Below are 27,347 nucleotides of genomic sequence, written 5' to 3' on the forward strand. Positions count from 1 at the left end.
GTTTCTGCCTTTAGGATTTTATTAGCTTCTCTCCCCCAGGCCGCAGCCAATCAGCGCGTGTGCCCGGGCCCCTGCGTCTCTTGCGTCAAGACGGCCGTGCTGAGCGAATGCAGGCGACTTGCGAGCTGGGAGCGATTTAAAACGCTTTGGATTCCCCCGGCCTGGGTGGGGAGAGCGAGCTGGGTGCCCCCTAGATTCCCCGCCCCCGCACCTCATGAGCCGACCCTCGGCTCCATGGAGCCCGGCAATTATGCCACCTTGGATGGAGCCAAGGATATCGAAGGCTTGCTGGGAGCGGGAGGGGGGCGGAATCTGGTCGCCCACTCCCCTCTGACCAGCCACCCAGCGGCGCCTACGCTGATGCCTGCTGTCAACTATGCCCCCTTGGATCTGCCAGGCTCGGCGGAGCCGCCAAAGCAATGCCACCCATGCCCTGGGGTGCCCCAGGGGACGTCCCCAGCTCCCGTGCCTTATGGCTACTTTGGAGGCGGGTACTACTCCTGCCGAGTGTCCCGGAGCTCGCTGAAACCCTGTGCCCAGGCAGCCACCCTGGCCGCGTACCCCGCGGAGACTCCCACGGCCGGGGAAGAGTACCCCAGCCGCCCCACTGAGTTTGCCTTCTATCCGGGATATCCGGGAACCTACCAGCCTATGGCCAGTTACCTGGACGTGTCTGTGGTGCAGACTCTGGGTGCTCCCGGAGAACCGCGACATGATTCCCTGTTGCCTGTGGACAGTTACCAGTCCTGGGCTCTCGCTGGTGGCTGGAACAGCCAGATGTGTTGCCAGGGAGAACAGAACCCACCAGGTCCCTTTTGGAAGGCAGCATTTGCAGGTAACCTCTATTACCCTGGGTCCCCTTGTCTCTGAGCCTGGGGTTGTGGGTCCCAGTGGCATTTCCCTGGGAGGAGGAGGAGGGAGACTTGGAGCTGGTGAGGATGAGCTTGGTGCTCCTCCCTCGGTTATTAGGACTCTGAAGGAGGTCTGGGTAGCTGGAGGGCCTGGATGGAGGTCAGTGTGAGGGGCCTGAGCTGGGTGCTATCTGAAGCCTGAAGGCCACCTCACTTCTCCAGGAGGCCCTGGGACCAGCCTTTCAACATGTCTGAGAGGTTCAGATCTCTTTGCTGTTGAGTGGGGATCAGGGTGTCCCTACCCAGCACAATTCCAAACTAATTCTACACAAAAGCTAAATAACTCTCAATTCGGTGCGCGGGGAGTGGGTGTGGGAGATGGGTAAAAAGGTATTGGATGTACTGTAGAGAATACAACCTCTCACTTTCTATTAGATGAGTTTTCCAATTTCCAAAGAAAAATTTAGGTTTCCTGCAGCCGTGACATATGTGTGTGCACTGGGATGGGTTAATGTGTGTGTGTGTGTGTGTGTGTGTGTGTGTGTGTGCATGTATTGGGAGTGGGGGCAGAAACGTGTTTCCAGAATTTGCCTGTAGAATCTAAAAGAGTGGCCAAGAGTCTGGAAATGCATGAAGACTGGACGTATGTGATGGTGGGCAAAGGCCTGACTGTGTGTGGTGTGTGGGTATATTTGCAGATTCGCGGGTGTGAGAGCAGTGATGGGTGAGGGTGGCCTTCAGGAGCCAAGGCTGAGCGGTGGTGAGAGAACAAGCCGGAAGCCAGGGTGCTGTCCTGGTATGCTTTGGAGGAACAGGATTGCACGTGCGCCTGTAGGGTGACCTGTGTGCACCTGTGAGATGACTTGGCTTGGGGCTTGCAAGGCCTGGGTCTGCATGGGTGGGTATCTGACCATGCCTTTTCCTCCCTCCCTTTCACGCCGCGCAGACTCCAGCGGGCAGCACCCTCCTGACGCCTGCGCCTTTCGTCGCGGCCGCAAGAAACGCATTCCGTACAGCAAGGGGCAGTTGCGGGAGCTGGAGCGGGAGTATGCGGCTAACAAGTTCATCACCAAGGACAAGAGGCGCAAGATCTCGGCAGCCACCAGCCTCTCGGAGCGCCAGATTACCATCTGGTTTCAGAACCGCCGGGTCAAAGAGAAGAAGGTTCTCGCCAAGGTGAAGAACAGCGCTACCCCTTAAGAGATCTCCTTGCCTGGGTGGGAGGAGCGAAAGTGGGGGTGTCCTGGGGAGACCAGGAACCTGCCAAGCCCAGGCTGGGGCCAAGGACTCTGCTGAGAGGCCCCTAGAGACAACACCCTTCCCAGGCCACTGGCTGCTGGACTGTTCCTCAGGAGCGGCCTGGGCACCCAGTATGTGCAGGGAGACGGAACCCCATGTGACAGCCCACTCCACCAGGGTTCCCAAAGAACCTGGCCCAGTCATAATCATTCATCCTGACGGTGGCAATAATCACGATAACCAGTACTAGCTGCCACGATCGTTAGCCTCATATTTTCTATCTAGAGCTCTGTAGAGCACTTTAGAAACCGCTTTCATGAATTGAGCTGATTATGAATAAATTTGGAAGGCGATCCCTTTGCAGGGAAGCTTTCTCTCAGACCCCCTTCCATTACACCTCCCACCCTGGTAACAGCAGGAAGACTGAGGAGAGGGGAACGGGCAGATTCGTTGTGTGGCTGTGATGTCCGTTTAGCATTTTTCTCAGCTGACAGCTGGGTAGGTGGACAATTGTAGAGGCTGTCTCTTCCTCCCTCCTTGTCCACCCCATAAGGTGTACCCACTGGTCTTGGAAGCACCCATCCTTAATACGATGATTTTTCTGTCGTGTGAAAATGAAGCCAGCAGGCTGCCCCTAGTCAGTCCTTCCTTCCAGAGAAAAAGAGATTTGAGAAAGTGCCTGGGTAATTCACCATTAATTTCCTCCCCCAAACTCTCTGAGTCTTCCCTTAATATTTCTGGTGGTTCTGACCAAAGCAGGTCATGGTTTGTTGAGCATTTGGGATCCCAGTGAAGTAGATGTTTGTAGCCTTGCATACTTAGCCCTTCCCAGGCACAAACGGAGTGGCAGAGTGGTGCCAACCCTGTTTTCCCAGTCCACGTAGACAGATTCACAGTGCAGAATTCTGGAAGCTGGAGACAGACGGGCTCTTTGCAGAGCCGGGACTCTGAGAGGGACATGAGGGCCTCTGCCTCTGTGTTCATTCTCTGATGTCCTGTACCTGGGCTCAGTGCCCGGTGGGACTCATCTCCTGGCAGCGCAGCAAAGCCAGCGGGTTCGTGCTGGTCCTTCCTGCACCTTAGGCTGGGGGTGGGGGGCCTGCCGGCGCATTCTCCACGATTGAGCGCACAGGCCTGAAGTCTGGACAACCCGCAGAACCGAAGCTCCGAGCAGCGGGTCGGTGGCGAGTAGTGGGGTCGGTGGCGAGCAGTTGGTGGTGGGCCGCGGCCGCCACTACCTCGAGGACATTTCCCTCCCGGAGCCAGCTCTCCTAGAAACCCCGCGGCGGCCGCCGCAGCCAAGTGTTTATGGCCCGCGGTCGGGTGGGATCCTAGCCCTGTCTCCTCTCCTGGGAAGGAGTGAGGGTGGGACGTGACTTAGACACCTACAAATCTATTTACCAAAGAGGAGCCCGGGACTGAGGGAAAAGGCCAAAGAGTGTGGGTGCATGCGGACTGGGGGTTCAGGGGAAGAGGACGAGGGGGAGGAAGATGAGGTCGATTTCCTGATTTAAAAAATCGTCCAAGCCCCGCGGTCCAGCTTAAGGTCCTCGGTTACATGCGCCGCTCAGAGGAGGCCACTTTCTGCCTTCCACGTCCTCCTTCAAGGAAGCCCCATGTGGGTAGCTTTCAATATCGCAGGTTCTTACTCCTCTGCCTCTATAAGCTCAAACCCACCAACGATCGGGCAAGTAAACCCCCTCCCTCGCCGACTTCGGAACTGGCGAGAGTTCAGCGCAGATGGGCCTGTGGGGAGGGGGCAAGATAGATGAGGGGGAGCGGCATGGTGCGGGGTGCCCCCTTGGAGAGAGGAAAAAGGCCACAAGAGTGGCTGCCACCGCCACTAACGGAGATGGCCCTGGTAGAGACCTTTGGGGGTCTGGGACCTCTGGACTCCCCATGCTCTAACTCCCACACTCTGCTATCAGAAACTGAAACTTGAGGATTTTCTCTGTTTTTCACTCGCAATAAATTCAGAGCAAACAAAAGATGTGGAATCTTAGAGATTTATTCCACTGGCGTGTTAGGACCATTAAAAAGACGTGGGCGCCCCCTTCCGACAGAGGCTCACCACTCCAGGAGAACCTGCGGGCAGGCTTTCATCTGCCGCGGAGCTACAGGCTTCCAGCGGCCTGGGGCCTCGTGGGTACTGAGCTGCGTGTGGGGGTCCAGGACCCGATGTCGCCTGCCATTCGGCCAGGGCATCGGCAGATGTATTGGTCCAGCCCCCGAGAGACCCAGGAAGAAGGCAAGGAGGTTCGGTACGAGCGATCTCGAATGGAAGAAGAAGGCTGTCGGTCTGCGGGAGCCAGGCCGCAGAGCCATCCGCCTTCTGTCCATGTCTCCTTTATCTTCCTCGCCATAATAATTAGTGGTGTGGACCCCCCCACACACACACTTTTTTTCGGATTTACTTGTATGGAACCTGTGCAAAAAATATTTAATTTCGTTTTGTATTAAACCCCTTCATTGGGAATCCCTTCCCAATTTTAGTCTCCCACCTATCCCTGGACGACCACATTGAAATCTCTCACTTATTTGTGTTTAAATCACAACAAAATCTACAAACCTATATTCGCCTGCAGATATTTATTTTACATAAGGGCTATGTTAAGCTACAGGAGGAAATGTTTTGCTTACCATTCGGACAAACGTGTGAACACAATGTCACAATAGGTGAATCCAGACAATGATCTCACAGACGAATAAACGCAGAGGCACACACATATACTCCGGAAAATAAGCAGGGCGCCTTTTCACTAACAAGGCGCAATTGTACCCTGAGCTGCCCTCCAGACCGTTCCCCTCCCTCAGAGCCAAACTCCCGCAGCGAATCTCTCAGCAAGCTACGAAACGGGATCACAGGGTCGCGTCTACGCGGGCTCCAGGCCCGAAATAATTTCTAACTCCAAAGCAAGTGGGTTTTATTAGGCCTCCAGAAGCCGAATAAGGGAGTAGTGGCGCAATGCGTAGAAACTACCTCCGGAAGCTCTTTTTGAGTCTCGGTTCCAGCACCCGCAACGCAGAGCGCGAACCTGAGGCTCCATCTTTCGGGTTTTACTCCGGCTGGCGAGCGCTTCCGGGGACCCTGCGAGGCCGCCGCCAGCCGAGAATCCGCCCCGCCTTCCCTGCAGGCGATCCCTACTCCAAATAGTAGTTCCCGGGCCGGAAGCTGGAAAGCCCTCGAAGCAGGAAAAAGCCTCATCCAGGCCCCCCAGTTCTCGGGAGCAGCTCCAGCTTTCCTTCCCCAACCTAGAGCAAACTTCTCTTCCCTGCAGCTCCCCTCCTCCCCTTCATTAAAGTTATATTGAAGGTGCTAAGTGCTGCACTCTAATTGGGTTTCCTTCAGGGGAGACCCTGTGCCTCCCGGCCCCAACCCGTCCTGTCTAATAGAAATCCCCGAGCTGCAACCGCGAATTAAATAGATGAACTCGTTACCGTAAACTTGCAATAAAGCCCGGAGGCGACTGCTGCGGAGGGGGCAAAAGAAGGTTTCGTTGTTTTTGAAATTTATACCATTCTCACCCTCCCGAACAGTCGCTCTCCAGGGAAGAGGGGAGAAAGCTCTGGAGCGGCCCCGGGCCTCTAGCCGAAAAGCAGGACACCCCACCCCTCCCCCCACGCACTGGCCTGGGCCTGAGACAGATTTAAAACATCCAATGGGGAACCGATGCCAGCCTTTCTTCCTCTCTCCCTACCAGTTAGTTCTGTGTAGAGGGGATGAGGGGGAGGGGACGAAGTGGTCGGGGGAGAGTGAGGGAAAGAATTCCACCATTACCTTCTCTCCTCCCCTAAACTGCCCCCGAACTGGGAGGTGCACAGGGGGCGGCAAAAGAGTTTAATCGCCCCTAGAATAATGCTGGCGCCCAGCCTGGGGGGAGGGTCAGGGACTTTGCCATTGAACTTGAAGTTCCAGGCTGGTGGTCTCCACCGCCCCCGCCCCCATTTTCCTAAAAGTTTTATGGGAAGAGGGAGGAAGGTGAGGGGAAGAGAGGACTTCTCTGGCCTTGGGAAAGAGGGAGGAAGCCAATCAGGGGAGGAAGGGCCACAGCAACCAGGAGGTCCAGGGAGATTCGGAGGTTTGCGGGGAGGCGAGGAGGCTGCTGGGAGGAGACACTCCAGCTTTCGCCCCTACTTGCAGCTATGAGGTGGGGAGCCACCAACCGCAGCCCTTCTCACTGAGCCCCGCCCCAGACTCTACAGGGAGAGGGGCACCCAGTGCTGTGCTCCCGTCCTTCCTCTCCTAGCCTAAGGCGTGCAAACAGAGCGCCACTGGGAGGCTGAAACCTTTAGGCCGATGCCTGCTTGCAAGGTCAGGCAAGCTGGATTCTGGTCCCCACCTTTGCTGAGAGAACAGCGATGTTGTGCGCCCATTTCTCAGATCAAGGACCGGCCCATCTTACTACCTCCAAGAGTGCTTTTCTCTCTAATAAGGTAAACTGATCGGTGGGCCAAGGGCGTTATCGACGGATCGCTCAGTATGGTAGCTGCATCAGGAGACCCTGGGAGAGGGTCTCCCAGGAATTTGGGAGCCTTCAGAAGTTTTGGGAAACAAGGGAAGGGTGAGCAGCAGGCTTTCACCGATACCACCTGGCGGGAGCACCTACTCGCGGTTCCTGGAGAGACCGGCAGCCGCCCTGGGCAGAAAGGGACAAAGAAAATGTTTCGCAGCACGCGGGACCTGCAGGACCTAGGCGGGGGAGAGGCTTGGGAGTGGGAACTAGCACCCGCTGTAAGGTCTGCCATAAGACTTAATGTTTGTCTCCAATGGGATGGAGTCCTGGCATAAGCAAAATTAATATTGTTAATGTTATTATTATTTAAAATTTGTAAATATTGTAAAATATTTTAGAAAACATCTACTTTGAAACATCTACTGGGCGAGGCCAGGAGTGATGGCTCAGCCTGTAATTCTGGAATTTCAGGAGGCCGAGGCAGGAAGATTCCTTGAGCACAGGAGTTCCAGACCAGCCTGGGCAATGTAGCAAGACCCTGTCTCTATTTATACAATAAGATTTTTTTTAAAAAGGAAACTGGGTGAAAGTTAACTGTGATTATAACAATTTTTCTTTTTTAAACTAACTCATCCTTAAGGCAAAAGCTCTGGGCCTTAAAAAAATAAAAACGGGCCAGGCATAGTGGCTCATGGCTGTAATCCCAGCACTTTGGGAGGCTGAAGTGGGCAGATAACTTGAGGCCAAGAGTTTGAGATCAGCCTGGCCAACATAGTGAAACCTGTCTCTACTAAAAATACAACAATTAGCTGGGCATGGTGGCTCACACCTGTAATTCCAGCTACTCAAGAGGCTGAAGCACAAGAATTGCTCGAACCTGGGAGGTGGAGGTTGCAGTGAGCTGAGATTATGCCATTGCACTCCAGCCTATGTGACAGAGTGAGACTCTATGACAAATAATAATAATAATAATAATAATAATTGCACCTTTTTCTCTGGGCCCCTGGCTTCCTTATTCCCTTTCCTGCACCCTCTCAGAAGCTCTGCCTTGCCAAGTGTGGGATCAATGCCACAGCAGGCATGTGTGCGCACAGGGGCTCTGGGTCCAGTACAGAAGCAGGCTGGGGACCACATGCTCACATCTTCAGGCAACCACTGATATTGCCAAGTCATTGGTCTTGGGGTGGGCACAGTAATCCACAAAAACACTCAGGACTCACCTAACTCTCTTCTCCCCACAGCTGGCTCCTTCCCTGCCAGTTCCCCCTCCCATAATGACAAAACCCACAATTGAGTGAGCACTTTATAACCTAAAGAAATTGAAACTAAGAGGGTAAGTTACTTGATCTGGGTCCCAAAGCAGGAGTGCTTAACCTCTACCACCAACTGAAAAAATAGAAAGCCCAGGGACTCCTCTATTGTCAACATACCTCTCCCTGCAAGGCCCTTCAGACACTAACAAGCACCTGCTTCCATCCGGAGTCACCCAGCTGAGATCACACAGGTGCACCTAAACACCCTAGACCCAGCCCCTCCTCAGGCACTGGACAGATCTGCATATATGCAAACAGGGGATTAAATACGTGTGGACATTTTTGTCAACCAACTACTCATTAATTGAGTATGCAAAATCTTCCACTAGGGGTGGAAGACAGGAGGAAAGAGTTGGAAATATGCTCTCCCTTCCCACCAGGCCTGACTCCTATGCTGGTAAATCTTGGGTCTGCAGCTTCCCCATATGTGACCTGAGGCCAGAGGATTTTATTCCATGACCAAATGACTACAATCAGAACAAATGGGGAACAGGACGGGGAACAGGGAATGAGAAAGATACACACACACACAGACAAGCAAGGCTTCTGGGAGTCTTCCCTGGAGAAGATGCTTGGAATATCAAATCCGGGAGGGAAGATGTGAACAAAACTCGGAGGAGGAGGCCTGAAAATGCAGGTCGCGGTGGATAGAAGGACGGTGCGGATCCTCACTCCGGGTGAGCTAGAGCTGGCCAGGCAGAGAGCAGGGGCATCTCACAGGGTCCTGGACCCCCAGGCGAAGCCTGGGCAGTAATCAGACGTCTCCTTGCCCACTCAGAGGCTGATCGCCTTACCCCCATCCAGGCGGGCACACACTCGCACTACTCGCCAAACTCCGCAGACCCCAGGCTGAGGGCAGAGAGGCAGCTCTTGGTCTGCGGGGTCCGTACCCATCCTGTGGGCCCTCAGCTCCCCAACTCTAGGTGGGCCCAGCCCGTCGCCCCCGCCCGAGACCTGCGTCCAGCCTTTGTCATGTTGATGGCTGAAGCTCGCCGCACCTCCCATTCCAGGCAGGTTTTTGTCATTGAACTTGAGTCAGGCTATAAACATTCCTTCACCCCTCCGGAGCCAGGCCGAGACGCGGAGGGGTGGAGGGGAAGGGCGGAGGGGGCTGTGGAGCGACCCGAAACGCGAGAAACCGGGCCTCGCGCGGCTTTATCAAAGAGCTTCCAATCCCTGCCTTCCGGGGAACACCCGCCGGGTCTGCAGCTAAAAGCCGGATTCTTGAGGCCATCCGGCAAGTCAGGCCAATGTTTTGGTCAGGATCGACATGGTGTAACTTTTTCTGTTTTCCTCCTTGGCATTTCATGTTCGTTTACCTTATTCTAGGCAGTCTAATCCTTAATTTATTTTAATAATCAGGATAAACAAATGCGTACACAAACGAATACTAGCTAAGGCCGATGAATTATTAGAGAATGTTCGAGTCGGTCGTAACGAGGCCGTCGCCGCTCGGTTTTACAAGCGCCCCTCCCTCGGCGGGGTTATCCGGGGGGCTGTCGCCCGCCGCGCTATCCGATCCCTGGCTGCTACCAGGGCGGCTGCCGAGCCCCGCGGGTTTCCCAGCTGCCTTCCCAGGACCTGGAAACTTAAACTTCGCAAATGGGGCGTCTCCCTACTCGGTGGCGGAGGAAATAGCGGCCTGGAGAGCCATCCGACCCGGGAAACCGGCGCGTCTTTCCAGGAGACCCGCCGACTGCGGAGGCTGCGAGGAGCGGCCTGCTCAGACGGTAGTAGTGCTGCGTGTGTGAGTGTGTGTGTGTGTGTGTGTGTGTGCGAGCGCGTGCGAGTGTGTTTAAAGAATTCAGGATCCTGGAGCAAGGGAAGATCAAACACTCGATCTCCGGGTCTCTCCCTGGCTCAGTAACATCCAGTCGAAGGTGAACAGGGCGCGCCGGCGCGCGGGGAGGCGCAGGGGCCACTCCGTCTGGCGTGGGGCGCTTCGAGCGCAGGGCTTCCTTTCCAGCCGGGAGTCCCCCGCGGCTCAGCGACACCGGCTAATGAGATACCAAATCGGGCGAGGCAACGAAAAGCTCCTGGCCTCCGTATTTGGGGCCAGAGACACCGCAGGGAGTCAGGTCCCCGCCGACAAATCGGAAGAGGCCTGCGGGAGTTAGCCAGATAATGCTCTCCCTGTCCTACCCGTCCCCACCAATTTGCCTTTTACCTGCCGCAGAGCTTGCTTGAACCAAAGGGGTTTGCGGTCTTCTCCTCCTCAACTTGCGATCCCCAGGCCTTCGCGGCCCGGGAAAAGAATCCAGCCAACCCTTCTGCCTTTGTCTGACCTTCGGGGAAAAGAGGCGTGGGCGCCTGGGTCAAGTTCACGGACCTGGTCTGTGTCTTTTAGGACAAGCGGGGGCACCGTTCCCATTCTGACGAGGAGGGTTCTAAGCATTTGGGACAGTGTGGGGGCGAAAATGAAGCTGCGAGAAAGGACTTTCAATTTTAATCTGTTGCCCTAGTCTCACATCCCCTCCCCCTCCCGCAGCCCTGTAGAGGAGAAATAATTAGATCCGAAGGGAAGCCTTTTATTTGGAAAAATGCGAAGGTCTCCTGGAATGAGCTTCCCAGAAATGGTCTTTGGCACTTGGGTAGTTTTGCGTTGAGTTCGGTGCCGGCGTTTATGAAAGTTAAGGATTTACAGTATTCGGCACAGCGGTTTCTGTGGAATTCGATTCAGAGCAAACGAGATCACATCTACATTGCTTTCCAAAAATCTTCAGACTCAACACATTGAAATAATTTTCCCCAACATCCTGGTTCCTACCCTACCCACCCACCCCCCCCCTTTTTTTTTACAGGGCCTGATGCAAAATGATATTCCTGCCCCTTAAAAAAAAAAAAAAGAGCCTCAAAGTGGAAAAAAAAACTATCCCGATCGCAGCAAGTAGAACATGGGTCTTAAAACACAGAGCTACTTTTAAAACTTTTTTATAAACAGCCCCTTTTAAATTAAAAAAAATTGTTTCAATGTGTATGTTTTATAATTTTTAACCACTGTTAATAGTTACTTTTTGTTCCCCTTCCCCTCAACCTAGTTATACACAACCTAATTTGGTTTGAAAACATACTGTACATTTTCTGTGTCCTAAGCAATTCCTCAAGTTATTGCAGTCTTCTAAGTGTTATTTTTAGATTGCATAATATGCAATGAAAGAAGTTGTCATAATTTAGAAAACTATTTCCCTAAAGTTAGTCTTTTAGGCTGTACCCATATTTAAAAAGAGGAGTTTCAGCTGGACACCGCAGCTGACACCTATAATCTCAACACTTTGGGAGGACAAGATGGGAGGATTGCTTGTGGCCAGGAGTTCAAAACCACCGTGGGCAATATAGCCAGATTCCGTCTCTACAATTTTTTTTTTTTAATTAGCCAAGCATGGTGGCACTTGCCTGTAGTCCTAGCTACTCCGGAGGCAGAGGTAGGAAGATCGCCAGGGAGTTTCAGGCTGCAGTGAGCCTTGATCCTGCCATTGCACTCCAGCCTAGTCTACTCCAGCTTGGTCAACAGAGCAAGACCCTGTCTCTAGAAAATAAATAAATAAAACGAAGAATTTTTTTTCCTGATTAGAAAAGTACTCCAGCTTGGTCAACAGAGCAAGACCCTGTCTCTAGAAAACAAATAAATGAAAAGAAGAAATTTTTTTCTTGATTAGAAAAGTAACACATTCTTATTATTAAGAATTTCAAAATATAAAAATAATTATAAAGAAGGAAATAAAATTCACCCCATATACTACCACCCAAAGTTTACCAAGCTACTCTTTTGTTATATTTTCTTCAGTTATTTTTCCTTGCACATATGTACAATTTCAAAACTGAGATTCTGCAAGAATTTTTTTGTCTTGCCTTTTATTTAATGTTAGATTATGAACATTTCCCAGTGTTATTAAATATTCTTCAAAAGCTTGATTTTAATGATTGCATTTATTTATCTAAAAATCATTTCGATTTTTTGTTTCCATCTTTACTTTTAAAAATAATTCGTAAGAGTGAAATTGTTATGCCACTGAGTATGTTTGTTAGAGACATGAGAGTAGTATCCCCTGAAATAGAATGCTTCAAAAATTCTAGGTTAAAAATTCCCCCTTCTGAAATAGCCAGGTGTGGTGCATACCTGTAGTCCTAGCTACTCAGGAGGCTGAAGTGGCAGGATTGCTTAAGCCCGGGAGTTCGAGGCTGCAATGAGCTTCTCTCTCTCTCTCTCTCTTGAGCTTCTCTCTCTCTCTCTTGCTGTGTTGCCCAGGCTGGAGTGCAGTGGTGTGATCACTGTTCTCTGCAGCCTCAACCTCCCAGGCTCAAGTGATCCTCCCCCTCCCACCTCAGCCTCCCAGGTAGCTGAGACTACAGGTGTGCACCACCAAGCCCAGCTAATTTTTTGTATTTTTGGTAGAGATGGGGTTTTGCCATATTTCCCAGGCTGGTCTCGAACTCCTGGGCTCAAGTGATCCCCCTGCCTCGGCCTCCCAAAGTGCTAGGATTACAGGCATGAGCCATGAGGCCCAGCAGACACTGTGTCTTAAAAAAAAAAAAAAAAAGTCCCCATTGTTAGAAGGAAATAAAAGGGGGCCTTTTAAGGTGCTCAAAATGTTCCGTGTTTTGATCAAGGTGGTAGTTATGTGCCTGTATACATGTGTAAAAATTCATTAAACTAAACATTCAAGATTCGTGTGTTTTACTTTTAAAATTTTAACACTGCTCTCCCACCCCCTGAAAGCCTGTGTCTGTTTACAAAGAAAAAGAGCAATGCAGGAAATAGGTGGAGGAAGCAAAGAAGGGGTGGGACCAACCCAAACTGGATTGATTCACCCCTTCCTAGGGTATTATCTTTGGTTCAGAGACTAAAATATTTACCAGAAGTAAATATTTGACAGTTAGTGATGATGGGTGGGTGGGGGCGAAGTGCTTGGCCCTTCTTCCCAACCCCAATGCTAGCCCTTGTTAGATAGAGAGGATTTGTTTCCTATTATGGTTGCACTCCTGTGGCATTGACCTTCTCTAATGAATAGAAGAGGGATAAAAATAGGGTAGAAAATATTTTAAAAGAGTTAAAATTAACAGATACATAGCTGACTCATCTAACAGTGTCATGTGAAATAGAAATGGGATTTTAAAATACAATAATAATTTTTTTTCAGAAATAGATTGATTTTTTATTTATTTTGTAACCTACTTTCAGTTAAAAATACAACAGGCAGAACTTGGGAATTGCAAGGACAACTGCTCTCGTAGGTGACAATAAGGACCTGGAGGGACTGGAGTGGAGTCTGGTGTCTGAGTCTGGTTTTATTGGCATTGTCATGTGAGGTCATTGGGGCTGCGTGCTGGCCCGAGCATATGGTTAATCCTTGGGATGCTGAGGAGAGGGGGAAAAAACCCTTTATGCTATTGGGCACCAGAGTTACTTCCTGTTTGTGCTTCAGACAGGGAACTGCTACAACGGCTTCACACATTCATATTTAGTGGTGACTTCTTATTTTTTTACTGTCATTTTATTCCTTTTTCACTTAAAATCAGGATAAAGTTGGATTTTTAATATTTTATAAAGAAAGACATGAGACACATTTTCGTGTCAAAAAAACCACTATGGATGTTTTACAAAACAGCTTTCCTTTTTCCAGGTATAACATATATACAATAAAGTGTATTAATCTTGTGTATAGCTTGAAGTTACCTATTTACCTAGATAAACACCATTCAGAATAAGATAGAAAACGTTTCATTTCCTCTATCCCTGTGTGTTCCCTCCAGACCCTTTCCAGTATAATATTCCAGAGGTAACTGCCATTCTTTTTTGTTTTTTTTTTTGATACGGAGTCTCGCTCTGTCGCCCAGGCTGGAGTGCGGCTCACTGCAACCACTGCCTCCTGGGTTCAAACAATTCTCCTGACTCAGCCTCCTGAGTAGCTGGGATTACAGGCTTCCACCTGTAATGTAACCATGCCCAGCTAATTTTTCTATTTTTAGTAGAGACAGGGTTTCACCATGTTGGTCAGGCTGGTCTCGAACTCCTGACCCTAGGTGATCCACCTGCCTCGGCCTCCCAAAGTGCTGGGATTACAGGAATGAGCCACTGTGCCTGGCCGTAACTGCCGTTCTGATCAGTCTCAAATCCCCGCATCTATTGACATTGACTTGTTTTGGCTGTTCTTGAACTTTTTGTAAGTAGAATTACACAGTGTGTACTCTTTGGGGTCTGGGTTCCTTCCATTCAACAAAATGTCTGTGAGATTAATCTCCATGTTGTTGTGTGTATTGACAGTTTATTATTTTTAATTGCGTTCTGCTATTCCACTGTATGGATACACCGCAACTAGTTTATCCATTCATTTGTTGATGGACATTTGAGTTGTCTATATTTTTGTCTATTACAAATAAAGCTACTATCAATATTCTTGAACAAGTCTTTTGGTGAACAAATTGAATCATTTCTTGTAGAATTTCTGGGTTATAGGGTAGGCACTATATATGTTTAATTTACTACCTCTGTGGTATTTTTAAAAGTTCATTATCCATATATCAGTCTCCAATCCCCACAAGCAAGTGGTCAGATTGAAGAACATGATTGATTACATTTGCTTGGATTTCTCTCTCTCTTTTTTTTTTTAGACGGAGTCTTATTGTGTCACCCAGGCAGGAGAGTGCAGTGGTGCAATCTCGGCTCACTGCAACCTCTGCAGTTTCAAGTGATTCTCTTGCCTCAGCCTCCCGAGTAGTGGTGATGTGTCACCACACCCAGCTAATTTTTGCTATTTTTAGTAGAGACAGGGATTCCCCATGTTGGCCAGGCTGGTCTTGAACTCCTGGCCTCAAGTGATCCTCCCACCTTGGCCTCCCAAAGTGCTGGGATTACAGGTGTGAGCCACCACACCTGGCCTCTTTCTTTCTTTTCTTTCTTTCTTTCACTTTCCAATAAGTTTTATTATTAGTCAAGTCATGATTGAGGGTTCCAGGGTGGGGATCGCCATGTACCCAGGTCCCCTTTTACCACCCTGGGAGAAAGACAGAGGACAGAGGAAAGGTGGGGTGCAGCCAGTTCAAATCTTCCCAGGGAAATGTGGCTTCTGCCCAGTGGTCGTCCCAGGCTGAGACCCAGGATATGGGAATGAGGGACTTGTACACAGGCTGGTACCATTCACATACAAAGACATTGTCCCCTTTAGCAATCACTGCCTTCTCACAGAGGTGGAAGTCCAGGTAATCCTGCAAGCAGTTCCTGGGCTGGTTCTGGTTGGGGAAGCTGCTGTCAAAAAGAGCGGTCTTGTAGTTCTTTTTTTTTTTTTTTTAGAAGGAGTCTTGCTCTGTCTCCCAGGCTGGAGTGCAACGGCACGATCTCAGCTCACTGCAACCTCCGCCTTGTGGGTTCAAGCAATTCTCCCGCCTCGGCCTCCTGACTAGCTGGGACTAAAGGCACCTGCCATCATGCCTGGCTAATTTTTGTATTTTTGTAGAGATAGGGTTTCCCCAAGTTGGCCAGACTACTCTGGAACTCCTGACCTCCTGAGGTAATCAACCTGCCTCGGCCTCCCAAAGTGCTGGGATTACAGGTGTGAGCCACCGTGCCTGGCTGGTCTTATTCTTGATTTGGGTCTTTTTTTTTTTTTTGAGACAGGGTCTCACTGTGTCACCCAGGCTGCAGTGCAGTGGTATGATCTTGGCTCATTGTAGCCTCAACTTCCTGGGATCCAGTGATCCCACTGCCTCAGCTTCCCAAGTAGCTGGGATTATAGGCATGTGCCACCATGCCCAGCTAATTTTTGTATTTTTAGTAGAGATGGGGTTTCACCATGTTGGCCAGGCTGGTCTCAAACTCTGACTTCAGGCGATCTGCCTGCCTTGGCCTCCCAAAGTGCTGGGATTACAGGTGTGAGCCACTGTGCACTTAAAGACTCCCCTGATGCCTCAGCAAAGATGCCAGTGTCTGACAGAACTGCTTAAATTTCTATGATGAGCTTATTTTGCAGTCTTGATGGCCTGGATCCTTGGGACAGCAGAGATTTGCGTTTGCTCACGGCAGACCACCAAGACTCATGGCTCTGGTCCTCTCTATGATCTCCCTCCACTGACCCCAGTCCTGGGGCACAGTCACACCTGCAAGTTATGCCCTTGTGGATCTCACCAAACTCCCCTAAATGCAAGCACAATGACCTGGGCAAAGAAGAGCTGTGACTGAGGTTAATGGTCAGGGTCAGCAGGGACCAGAGGCCAAAGGGTTAGTGTCAGAAGGTAGAAGCGATTCTCCTGAGTCCTAATTTGGAAGCTGAGTTATGCCTCAGGAAATTTATTGCCCCATGGTCTTTTAACAAGAACCGATCTATCTTCCCGGGCAGAACTTCTATTACTGGTGACAGGTACCTGGAGCCAGCTTATTAAAAACCATCATTTCAACCCCCAAAGCGAAGGCCCCACAGTGTGTTGGAATAGAATGCTAATTTCTAGCTCCATATCATAATCTAGGACATGGGGAGAGTATTACGAGGCATTTTAAAATTCAAGAGGAAGGAAACTCAGTGCTATTTCTGCACTCTGGGAGCAGGGAGCATTAGGATCTTTATTTCACAGGTCACACTCCCCTATTCTAGCAGGTTAATACAACTCACAGGCTCTTACCTGCTGCCGTGGGCTGGCCCTGCCCTGGCCCAAGATAGAACTTGCCTCATTGCTCAGTAGCTGTGGCAGAATAGAATGAGCGCTGGACTTCGAGCCAATGGGTTGGATTCAAGTCCTGCTGTGGTCTAGGGAAAAAGCCCTCTTACACTGGTATGAAACTTTTTCATTTTCCAAGTACCTGTGTACTTCACATCTTTTATCTCATGTATGGTGAGGTACAGGGAAAGGGAAAGAATGTCCATTTTACAGAAAGGGTAAATGGATATCTTTGAGCCAGTTCCTTCTTGTTATTGGAGGTGAGAGGAGCCTCCCCTCACTGGCTTTTTTTTTTCTTCTTTTTTTTTTGAGACAGAGTCTCGCTCTGTTGCCCAGGCTGAAGTGAAGTGGTGTGATCTCAGCTGTCCACAACTTCCGCCTCCGGGGTTCAAGTGATTCTCTTGCCTCAGCCTCCTGAGTAGCTGGGATTACAGGTGCCCACCACCACACCTGGCAAACTTTTGTATTTTTAGTAGAGACAGGGTTTCACCATGTTGGCCAGGCTTGTCTCGAACCCCTGATCTCAGGTGATCCACCCGCAATGGCCTCCCAAAGTGCTAGGATTACAGGCGTGAGCCACTGCGCCCGGCAGGGTTTTATTTTATTTTAATTTAACTTTATTTTATTTGAGATGGGGTATTGCTTGGTCACCCAGGCTGGCATACAGTGGCACAATCATCACTCAACTGCAACCTTGAACTCCCAGGCTCAAGCGATCCTCTCCCTCCACCTTTGGAGTAGCTGGGATTACAAGTGCATACCATCACGCTTGGCTAATTTTTTGTATTTTTTGTAGAGTTTCCCTATGTTGCCCAGGCTGGTCTTGAACTCCTGGGTTCAAGTGATCCACCAACCTCAGCCTTCTAAAGTGCTAGGATTACAGGCATGAGCCATGCACCCGGCCCCCTTATTGCCTTTTGTCTCCAAATCTTTTCTGTGCAGCTTTGAGAGCAGCTCTGAGAAATTTGGATGGGTGGGAGAGGAGGCGTGGGGGAGACTGTTCCTGGAGCTCTCTCAGGGATGAGCCAGTTTTTCTGCCTTCTTAGAGCTTCTCTACCCATGTGGTCTTCCAGGGGACATTCCTGGCTGAATTATTCAAACTGTCAGTGAACTTTCTGTGTCATACAGGGCTGGGTGTGCTTAGGCACAGTAAAAGGGAGATCTAAGCAAATGATATGAACGGTCAGGTCAAGAATTGGCCACACAATTGAACGAAGTACATTTTTAGCATGTTGGTAGATATCCCATTGAAAATGCTTGGCATGAAAGCATGGGAATTGAGGAAACTGGTTAGAGATCCCCCTACGGAGTGAAGTTGAAGGATAATTTACAGCTGCATCAGAGCAACATATCTATGATTTTATGAGTTTTGGTTCCTATCTTAATGATCTGCATGCATTTGACATGGTTGTCATGGAATGTCAGATGTTTCACAATGTATGTGGATGATTTCATGTTTTTTGACAATTTATAGCAGTTAAATAAAACTGCCTTAAAAAGTTTTGTCCCTCTGGGAATTTGGGGAGCACATTCTGTGTTCCTCTTCCTGTCCCTCCTTACCCTGGCAGTCTACCTGATTATTTTCTTCTGCCTCTTCTCCCCTTTTTATAAAATATTTTAATAAAATATTTGGATAAGCAACACAAACTCATCTAAATTTCCAGTTGTTTTAATACCTCAGTAACCTGTAGGAAAATAGTGCCTGTGTGTCTAATTGAATTTTTCATCTAGCTGTTTGGTGCCATGTGGTCTGAGGCTTGGGAGAGCTGAAAACTTGGTTGTCAGGGGCCCTTGTGGAGTATGTGTACAGGTGACAAAACCAGTGTTGGGCTGGGCACAGTGCCTCATGCCTGTAATCCCGGCACTTTGGGAGGCAGAGGCAGGTGGATCACTTGAGGTCAGGAGTTGGCCATCAGTGTGGTCAACATGGTGGAACCCTGTCTGTACTGAAAATACAAAAATTAGCTGGGCTTGGTGGCACACACCTGTAATCCCAGTTACTCAGAAAGCTGAGGCAGGAGAATCACTTGAACCTGGGAGGCGGAAGTTGCAGTGTGCCTAAATCGCACCACTGCACTCCAGTCTGGGAGACAGAGTGAGATGCTGTCTCAAAAAAAAAAAAAAAAAAAAAAAAGGTAAAAAATAAAAACAAAAAAATAAAACCAGTGCTGCTTCATTCCCAGCTTGGCCCAAGGTGGGGCTCACTCGGCCTTAGAGGCGGAACTACTTTCTGGGCTTTGGACCTAAGAATCAGCTGTCTCCCTTCCTAACGCCCTTTCTCTGAAGAGTAAGCTGTGGCTCTAAAACAAAGGATTCCCCTTTCACGTGTAAAGCTACAAGGGATTCCCCAGAGGAGTGGCTCCTTCAACCCAGGTGTGAGTAACCAGAGACTGTTGTTTCATTTCAGAGATGATTTAGATGGTAGATGCGAGACCTTTCTCAATAAAAACATTTTATTTGTCCCCCAGAAGGTTTCCTTGGAAGCATCTCAATATGCCCCATATACTATTTTTACTCTGAATGTTTCCATGGCCCAGAATCATATTTGGCACAGCTGTTAGGTATAAGTGTGACTCTGGGCTGAGAGGTCTTCCTCCAACTTGGCAAGGGTTTTTCCAGTGGCTGGGCTGAGGGTGCCATCTCTGCCACCTCGGCTCATTAAAGGGGCAGATGGGCAGGGCGCGGTGGCTCACGCCTGTAATCCCAGCACTGTGGGAGGCCAAGGCGGGTGGATCACCTGAGGTCCGGAGTTCGAGACCAGCCTGACCAACATGGAGGAACCCCGTCTCTACTAAAAATACAAAATTAGCCGGGGGTGGTGGTGTATGCCTATAATCCTAGCTACTCAGGAGGCTGAGGCAGGAGAATTCCTTGAACCCGGGAGGCAGAGGTTGTAGTGAGCTGAGATCACGCCACTGCACTCCAGCCTGGGCAACAACAGCAAAACTTCTCAATAAAACAAAAAACAAAACAAAACAAAAAACCCACAACAAAACAAAAAAATGAGGCAGATGAGGCTCACTCTGTAGTTTCTACCATACCTCAATCTATATCCTCAGCTCCCTAAAAGCAGAAAACTGCAGCACTGCAGGAGAATCTGGTCAGAAAGGCAAGTGGGAATGAAGCATTTCCTCCACTTGGCTTGAACCCCCTAAAGGGAGAACAGAGCCCAGTAATGATACATCATCAATTCCCAATTACCTGAAATAAAATGTTCTGCCCTGGACTTCTCTTGGCTTGGCTAATCTTTTTTATTTTCTTTTTTTTTTTTTTTTTTAAGAAATGGGGGGGGGTCTCACTATGTCGCCCAGGCTAGACTTGAACTCCTGCACTCAAGCGATCCTCCTGCCTCAGCCTCTTGAGTAGCTGGGACTACAGGTGTGTACTATTGCACCCAGCCTTGGCCAGTCTTGATCCACACTGTTGACATCATGACTTTATCCTCTGGACCTGACTCTTCTGTTGTCCTCAGCCCTGCCGTGGTTGACTTCTTCTAACTGCAGGGAGCTAGAAGTCAGAGAAATATGTGATCTTCCTTTCTGTGCCATGATGTTCCAAAGAGGCACTGGGGCAAGACTGAGAGTTGTGGAACTCAGCAGACCCTCTTCAGTCAGCCTTCATGGTATGTTGTCTGGTAAACTGACTTCAGGATAGAAGGTATGGCACAAGCGCCTAACTGTTCATAGGTGCTGGACAAATGTTGATCAAATGAATAAATAAATGAGGAGTGAATAAATCAATATATTCCAAGGATGCCACCATATAGTTACAGAGTTACTACCCACTGAAGTTGCATTCCTAAGTGAAACTATAAATCATTTTTATAATAAAGTAAAAGTTTATCTGGTGTGTAGTTGTCTTTCATTGGTAACCAAGAGAAAAGATTTATAGCATTTCATGAAATGCCTGTCCTACCACCCGCACCTTCTCTACTTGGTCCTATATGTCATTTCTTTATCCCAAACACTTCACTGTTCCCTTCTCCAAAGCCTTCAGTATAAGGCCTGAGCTCTGCATCATGGCCCCCAGGGCCATATAAGATCAAATTCCAATCTGTCTTTTCAGGCTTAACACCTCACCCTGTGCAGTCCTTCATTGTGAAGTCTTCATGATGTTGCCTCATTTAATCCTTCTAATAATGCGGGAGATAATTTTTACCCCGTTTCACAGATGAAGAACTGACTAGCTAGTAGGAGGTAGAACCAGGACTTAAATCCAGGTGGTTGACCCCAGTTCTCTAAGTTTCCTACGGCACACACTGCCCCTCCAGCTGTATCCTTTCCCAGCCCCCTGGGCTTCTGCCGTTCACTTCCTTGTATGTGCCAGAACTTTCTCACCTTGACATCTCTGACCACATGAAACACTCCACTTCCCCAGCTCTGTGTGTGCAGAATCCCATCCATTCTGCGAAGTTCAGCTCAGACACCATCCCCACCATGAGTCCTCAAGGTTGGATTTAATCTCCCTCTTCTGTGCTCTCATTGTTCCTTGATTTTACTTATTTTGTTTATTATTTTTTTGAGACAGGGTCTTGCTCTGTCACCCCAGACTGGAATGCAGTGGCACAAACCATGACTCACTGCAGCCTCAACATCCTGGGCTCAAGCAAACCTCCTACCTCAGCCTCCCATGTAGCTGGAACTACAGGCACACACCACCACACCATGCCCAGCTAATTTTTTATTTTTTGTAGAGACAGGGTCTCACTATGTCGCCCAGGCTGGTCTCGGACTCCTGGACACAAGTGATCCTCCTGCTTCGGCCTCCCAAAGTGCTGGGATTACAGGGATGAGCCACCATGCCTGGCCGACTTTACTTATTTAAAGACATTCAGCCCTCTATCGCATGGCTGAATGTAGATGAGCCTGTTGGGCTTTGTCACTAGACGGTCTTCAGATCCTTGAATATGGGGATTGTGATTGTGTCTTGTTCACCAGTGTATGTTCCGCAGTGCCCAGCAGGCACATAGCACATGGTAATCACTCCATAAACACCCATTAATAAAATCATGTTTTTATTATCAAGTGAAAAAAAAGTGCAGAATGGGATTATGGTAGTCTATCTTTTGTGTAGTAAGGGGGAAAATAGGAATATATTATCACAATAATTTTCATTTGCATAAAGACACTCTGGAAGGACATAGAAGAAACTAATCACAATGGTTTACCCTAAGCACAACGGTGAGACCAGGAGAGGTGGAGACAGTGTGAGAGAAAGATCTTTTTACTTTATATATTTTTATAGTTTCTTAAAAGCATGTGAATGTATTTATTTTAAAAATAAAAAAGATAGCTGAAGTGGTTTAGACATCAGGGCTATTTTTGATGCTGTCCCTGGACTTGTGACATGGCAATATCCACAAAATGTCATTAGCCTATCAACTTTATGGCAGGTGGCAGGGCTGCCCCTGCATAAGGTGATAAAACTCTGCTTGATATATGGAAGGCCAGGCAGGGGGTGGGAAGAGAGGGAGGGAGAGAAACAGAAGGGAAAGGGTGGGGTGAGAGAACAGAGTGAAATATGGGGAGAAATAAAGGGAAGTGAGAGACTGGAAAAAAGATGGAGACAAGAGAGTGAAAAAGGAGAAAATCAGATTTAAGAAGATCAGAAAAAGAAGACAGAATAAAAGAGAAAGCATGTGCCTGAGAAAGGCTTGGAGGGAAACTCCAAAATCAGGTCACTTCCAAAAAAACTCACACACTGGGTGAGACAAGCCTAACCCACCAGAGGCCTGCTGGACTGTGAGATGAGGATGAGGCTCCACATTGAGGGAGCAGAGTGTCATCAAACACATGGTTCCAGCTGCCCCGCCGGATGTGGGGCAGGCCCTCCCCAGTACTGCCTCTACAGCATGAAGCAACAGAGAGAGGCAGGGTCCTCTGGGCTTCCATGGATCTTCTCAGGGCCCAATCCCAATTTATCTTCAAGAGTTGATTTCCCAAGGGCAGGTACCCTTGGCAGCCTGAATCATGTGACCTCCGGGGATAGTGTAGTCCATTAGAAACACATCTGTCCTGCTACTGGTAGTGGGGGTGCTTGCCAGAGGACCACCCCTGGCTTCAAGTTCCTTCCTTAACAACTCTGGGGAGGTGTGGCTGGTACAGTCTTGGCTCCAGAATCTCCCTTCCTGGGTGGAGAGGGTTTTGAAAAGGAAGAGAGAGGGCTAGGGCAGGAGTTAAAGTTGGTGGTGGGAGAAATCTGGCCTTAAGGATGGATGTTCAGTTCCAGAAAAGATGAGGCTCTCTGCTCCCCACTATGGACAGTTTCCATTCAATTGGCAGAACATCTGCAAAAGAGGAATTCAACAGCATCTTGTTAAAAGGGTTTTAAAAAAAAAAAGTTGCATTCTGACTTTTGCCCAGGATGCCCTCCCTAAATAAAACCAGCTAGAAAGTTCTCTTCTGTTACCCACCACCTGGGTGCCTGGCTTCTATCCCCTTCTTTTATATATTTCTCTCAGTGAAAGTCCTGTCCTCAGGCTACACACTGGACTTTGGGTGGAGGGGACATTTATTTCCTAGGGATTTTGAAGCCTTTCCACTCCTCCCTTTGGAGAGGACAGAGAGAGTTGCCTGGCTGCTAATGGGAGAATGGGGACCCCAAAATCCTCTGAAAGCAAGTAAGATCGTGTGTTCCTCCATTTAAATCTTATGCAGTTTATACCTCCTTGAGCTTTTAAGAATAACAGACACGAGTCTTCTACGACCATACACTTCTCAGCTTCGTCTTTAGAGGCTTTGGTTCTTCTCTGACTATGTGTGTCCTTACTGAGGTTGACTCCGCAGATTGTCTCCACTCTAGACCACTAGGATGCTGATCAGATTCATGTTTTATCTGATCTCTCCCTTGACCTCCAAGCTCTTATTTCCTGCAGTCCTGAAACTTCCTTTCACCCTTCCTGTCCTGCCCTTGGTCTCCTCGGAGGTCTGCTGGGGAGGTGCTCTCCTCTGAGGAAGGAAGGCTTCTCAATGGTTAAGATAACTTTTCTTTAAAGATATACCTGATCTGCCTTTGCGGACCCAGCTGTCAAGGGCTGCACCGTGCCTGGATATGAGCTGTATTTGCCGAGATGTAGCATGAAGGTGAGTTGGGGAGGATGTGGGGGCAGCGTGAGGAGGAAGCAGGAATGGAGGAGCAGGAGACTCTAGATGAACACCCTAGATTTGATTTCTGTCTCTGCCCCAGGCCTCTGACCAGTTGGATCCAACATCTGGATGTAAGCTGATAAAAAGAAATGAAAAAAGGAGCTCATAATCCAGACATTTGGTTTGCATGCCAGTGAACATCTGGACACCGGAAAATATCTGGTTTGGGAACTATGATTTTCAGTTTCCTTCAAATTTTTGGAAACCCGTAGTCATATTGGATTGCCTGAAGAACTTAAACACATCTTTAACTCTTGAACATCTTTAGAGGATCATTATCTAGCTAATTCATACTTTTCAAGGCTTCACAGCAGGTAAAGGAAAAATCCACAGTCCAAGAGATTCAGATCACTGAGTGTGGCTGGGGAAGACATGATCTCTATTTACTTCAGAGGACAAAGAGAATTCTCTAGAGAGCATTCTTCCCCTTCTCTCCCCACCCCCACCACTCAGGATATGTATTGGAACAACCTCTCCTTTGTCCATCAGGCAAATGAAATCCCAGACAGACTGGTGCTTGGATACCACGGCGGCGATGAAGCCTGAGCTCGTTGACTTTAATAAGCTCTGCTTTATTGGCAATCCAGTAACCACCTAAGGAGCTGGTCCAGGAAATGAGGCAGGATCCAGGCCACTCTGGGCTCCGCGCAGCCTTCTTTTTCCAGGAAACTGCTTGTCTTGGCTTTGGAGTGGCTTTCCCAGCCCATCTCTGACCTGACGCAGAACATAATCATTAGCTCCCTTGCCCAAATCTTCGGTTCTGCTGTAACAGCATGATTCTTCTCCTCCTCTGGGAGGAGGCCATGGTGGGATAGAGATGACCTTGTCCAAATGGTCTTGGGAAGTTTGGGCCCAGCTGGAAGATGCTAAGAAGGTCTGACTCTGATGGGCAACATCTTCCGAAATGCCAGTTGAATGGCTCTGTAGAGGCCTGCAGCTTCTTAGTTCTCTCTCCTACTAATTCCTCTCAGAATCCTTAGAACAACCGATGACATTGTTATCATTTTTCTCATTTTGCAGGCAAAGAGACTGGGGCTCAGGGAAGTCACACACAATCAGCCTAAAGTCACGTAGCTATTTAGCACTAGAATTGGGGTCTGAACCCGGACTGCCTGATTTGAAGTCTTGTGCTCTCCATTCTACCCTGAGATGCACAATATTCACTATAGAGACAGGACCAGCCTTCATGAGGCAGGAGTCAATACCTAAATGCGAGAGGAAAAAGAGAAGTGAGTTGGGGTAGTCATGGGAGGCTTTCATGAGGAGGTGCTACTTGGGCCTCAAAGGAAAAGCAGGATTTGGCTAGAGGAAGGGGAAGGCATTTCAGCCAGTGAATGGCATGAGCAAAAAATGTAGGCAAAAAGGGGCATGGCCAGTTCACAGCCCAACAGGAGAGTGGGTTGCCTAACTGGTATTCTCTTTTTTTATGCTTAATTGGTATTATTGCCTAATTGATATTCTTCTTTAATACTTGAGTTTTATTTGAAATGCTCCTTTTCTATAAAATCTTCTAAATATTTAACAAATAATTTGGAACTTTTGACAGCATTCTAAATATAAACTTTTAAATACTCCTTCTAAACAACAATATTCTTTCTAAAAATGAAAATGTGTATGAAATAGATTTTTTCCAAGCCAGAACAGATATTCCCTTGCTTGAAATGCTATTTCTTTTCAATTATTGGTATTCTGATTCCAAATAATAACCAGAAATGGGAGGAACTGAAAAATCCACAAATGGGCCCCATAGAAAAGTGTTGGCCTTTGGCTACATCTGGAGAGCTCCAACACCTGATTAAAACTATAACAGACACAGGATCTTTTCTTGCCCCGTATTTCTCCTTGATCTCTCTCACTTCAACACTAGTGGAGCCAGATGCAATACAGAAAATAAAGGGGAGCTGCCTGCAGTAGTCCCAGCTACTCATGAAGCTGAGGCAAGAGGATCGCTTGAGCCCAGGAGTTGAGTCTAGCCTGGGCAATATAGCGAGACTCTAGCTCTAAAAATAAATAAAAAAGAAAAAGGGAGACAGGGGAGAAGAAAAGAGTAAGGAAGGGAAATAGCAAAGAAGCTAACCAAGACGCCCAAGACCCCCTCTTTCTACCATAGATATAGATAGGCCCTGAGATAGGTCCAAGTTTGGGAGGGCAAAAGATTAGATTGGACAAGAGTTCAGAGGATTGATGTTAATACGAACAAACACACATGCACATATTTATAACTGAAAGGGATTGAAAAGGCTATGAATCTGCCTGAAATTTCATCTAGAAGAATGAAGCCACAGGCCAGATTGAAAGGGATAGTTGTGAGAAAGAATGAAATTGCTTTCTGCTTGCCCTCTTGTGAGTTTGGCTTGTTTAAAATCAGAGAGGCAGAGAATTCCACTCCAGGAATACAGAGGAGCTGTACTTCTCCCTATTCCTCCTCCTAAATACAGCTAAGAACTCTGGACATTGTCTATAAAACAGACATTAGAAGACTAGGAAAGATACAAAGATGGCAGACAGGCTATGGACCTGGGCTGAGGAAAACATGGTGGTGCATTCTCTCGATTTTATTACGGTGTCATATATCCAAGGCTTGGAGCAGCAACCCAGAAATGCCAATGGGTTCAGACGGGAGGAGAAGAATAAGAAGGAGAAAGAGGAGCCTGAAAAAAAGCCTGCTCTCACTAGACAAAGGACTAGGAAAGGGACAGCCCAGCAAGACAGAAAACTTTGAAGACAATAACTATTCCGCGCCAATCAAACGCTACAGAAAAAACTGTGGTCCCACCCACACCAGCAAAGGTTGAGGGAGAAGCTGAGACTTTCACGCTTTTGAAGGCGAAGCTGTAACAAGGCCCCCCGGCACCTCTACTGGGTGGTGTCAGAGGAGGCCATGTAGAGATCAGGGACTTTTATCCTTGCAGGCCTGTACCCATGTCCCTGGGTCCCACCCCCACCTCCTCAGTGTCAACCTGTGTCAGTGGAGACTACATGGGAAACCTACTCTTCACCTGGAAGCAACGAGATGTCCTTCTCCCTTTCCACTAGAGTAGAGACCTAGTAAAGAGGCAGGACTTTCACCATTACGTAGTAGTAACAAGCCTATCCCCACCATGATATCAGCAGAAACCATGTGGGGAGGTAGAACGCCCACCCCGACCAGCAGTAATGAGAAATACCCACTCTTTGAAGTGTCAATGGAGGCCAAGTGGAGAAGCTGGACTTCTACCTCCACTTGGCAATAAAGAAGTAACAGTCCCCCACCCTTCCTCTGTAGGAGCAGTTTCAGAGAAAACCAGCTAAGACTGAAGACTTAAATAAGATCCAGAGCCTATAAAATAATATGAGATATCTAGGTATCAACTGAAAATCACTCATGTTACCAAGAATCAGAAAAATCTCAAACTGATTTTAAAAAGACAATCAACAATACAAAGATACCAGATGTTAACATTATCTGACAAAGATTTTAAAGCAGCCATCAGAGAGATGCTTCAACAAATAATTAAGAACACATTTGAAACAAAGCAAAAAAAATAGAAAGTATTAGTAAAGAAACAGAAAATATAAAGAAGAGCTAAATGGAATGTTTAAACCTGAAAAACATAATAACCGAAGTAAAAAAAACCTCAGTAAATGGACTAAACAGTAGAATGGAGGGGACAGAGGAAAGAACAGGTGAACCTGAAAATAGAATAATTAAAAATCACC

The 27,347-nt window shown here is 48.3% G+C and overlaps 3 protein-coding genes and 1 long non-coding RNA gene across 4 annotated transcripts; 2 read left to right on the top strand and 2 right to left on the bottom strand.

Annotated features, from left to right (window-relative positions):
- Window positions 1–77: 77 nt before the first annotated feature.
- Window positions 78–2,443, top strand: HOXB13 (homeobox B13). Its single transcript, XM_523822.7, has 2 exons — window positions 78–835; window positions 1,798–2,443. Exons 1-2 carry the CDS (start codon window positions 235–237, stop codon window positions 2,049–2,051), a joined length of 855 nt encoding a protein of 284 aa, XP_523822.1. The 5' UTR covers window positions 78–234; the 3' UTR covers window positions 2,052–2,443.
- Window positions 2,444–4,113: 1,670 nt separating this feature from the next.
- On the bottom strand, window positions 4,114–5,150 carry PRAC2 (PRAC2 small nuclear protein). Its single transcript, XM_009431802.3, is given in 3 exon segments — window positions 4,114–4,484; window positions 4,487–4,515; window positions 5,071–5,150. Coding segments are annotated over 3 exon segments (423 nt in total). The 5' UTR covers window positions 5,138–5,150; the 3' UTR covers window positions 4,114–4,157.
- Window positions 5,151–6,292: 1,142 nt separating this feature from the next.
- PRAC1 (PRAC1 small nuclear protein) lies at window positions 6,293–7,112 on the top strand. The gene is made up of 2 exons (XM_003315374.3): window positions 6,293–6,524; window positions 6,943–7,112. Exons 1-2 carry the CDS (start codon window positions 6,450–6,452, stop codon window positions 7,039–7,041), a joined length of 174 nt encoding a protein of 57 aa, XP_003315422.1. The 5' UTR covers window positions 6,293–6,449; the 3' UTR covers window positions 7,042–7,112.
- A 14,394-nt stretch (window positions 7,113–21,506) lies between these two features.
- On the bottom strand, window positions 21,507–24,886 carry LOC134808942 (uncharacterized). Its single transcript, XR_010153212.1, has 2 exons — window positions 23,504–24,886; window positions 21,507–22,789 (listed from the first exon to the last, which is right to left on the bottom strand). It is a non-coding gene; the product is annotated as an uncharacterized LOC134808942 (long non-coding RNA).
- Window positions 24,887–27,347: the final 2,461 nt, after the last annotated feature.

This window comes from Pan troglodytes, chromosome 19, assembly GCF_028858775.2.
Source record: "Pan troglodytes isolate AG18354 chromosome 19, NHGRI_mPanTro3-v2.0_pri, whole genome shotgun sequence".
Lineage (NCBI taxonomy): Eukaryota > Metazoa > Chordata > Mammalia > Primates > Hominidae > Pan > Pan troglodytes.

Bases quoted from the DNA above. Each gene is read 5' to 3' on its own strand.
- HOXB13 (XM_523822.7), top strand. From the start codon at position 235: ATGGAGCCCGGCAATTATGCCACCTTGGATGGAGCCAAGGATATCGAA. The intron at 836-1,797 runs GTAACCTCTATT...CACGCCGCGCAG, and splicing joins TTGGAAGGCAGCATTTGCAG to ACTCCAGCGGGCAGCACCCT.
- PRAC1 (XM_003315374.3), top strand. From the start codon at position 6,450: ATGTTGTGCGCCCATTTCTCAGATCAAGGACCGGCCCATCTTACTACC. The intron at 6,525-6,942 runs GTAAACTGATCG...AAAATATTTTAG, and splicing joins GTGCTTTTCTCTCTAATAAG to AAAACATCTACTTTGAAACA.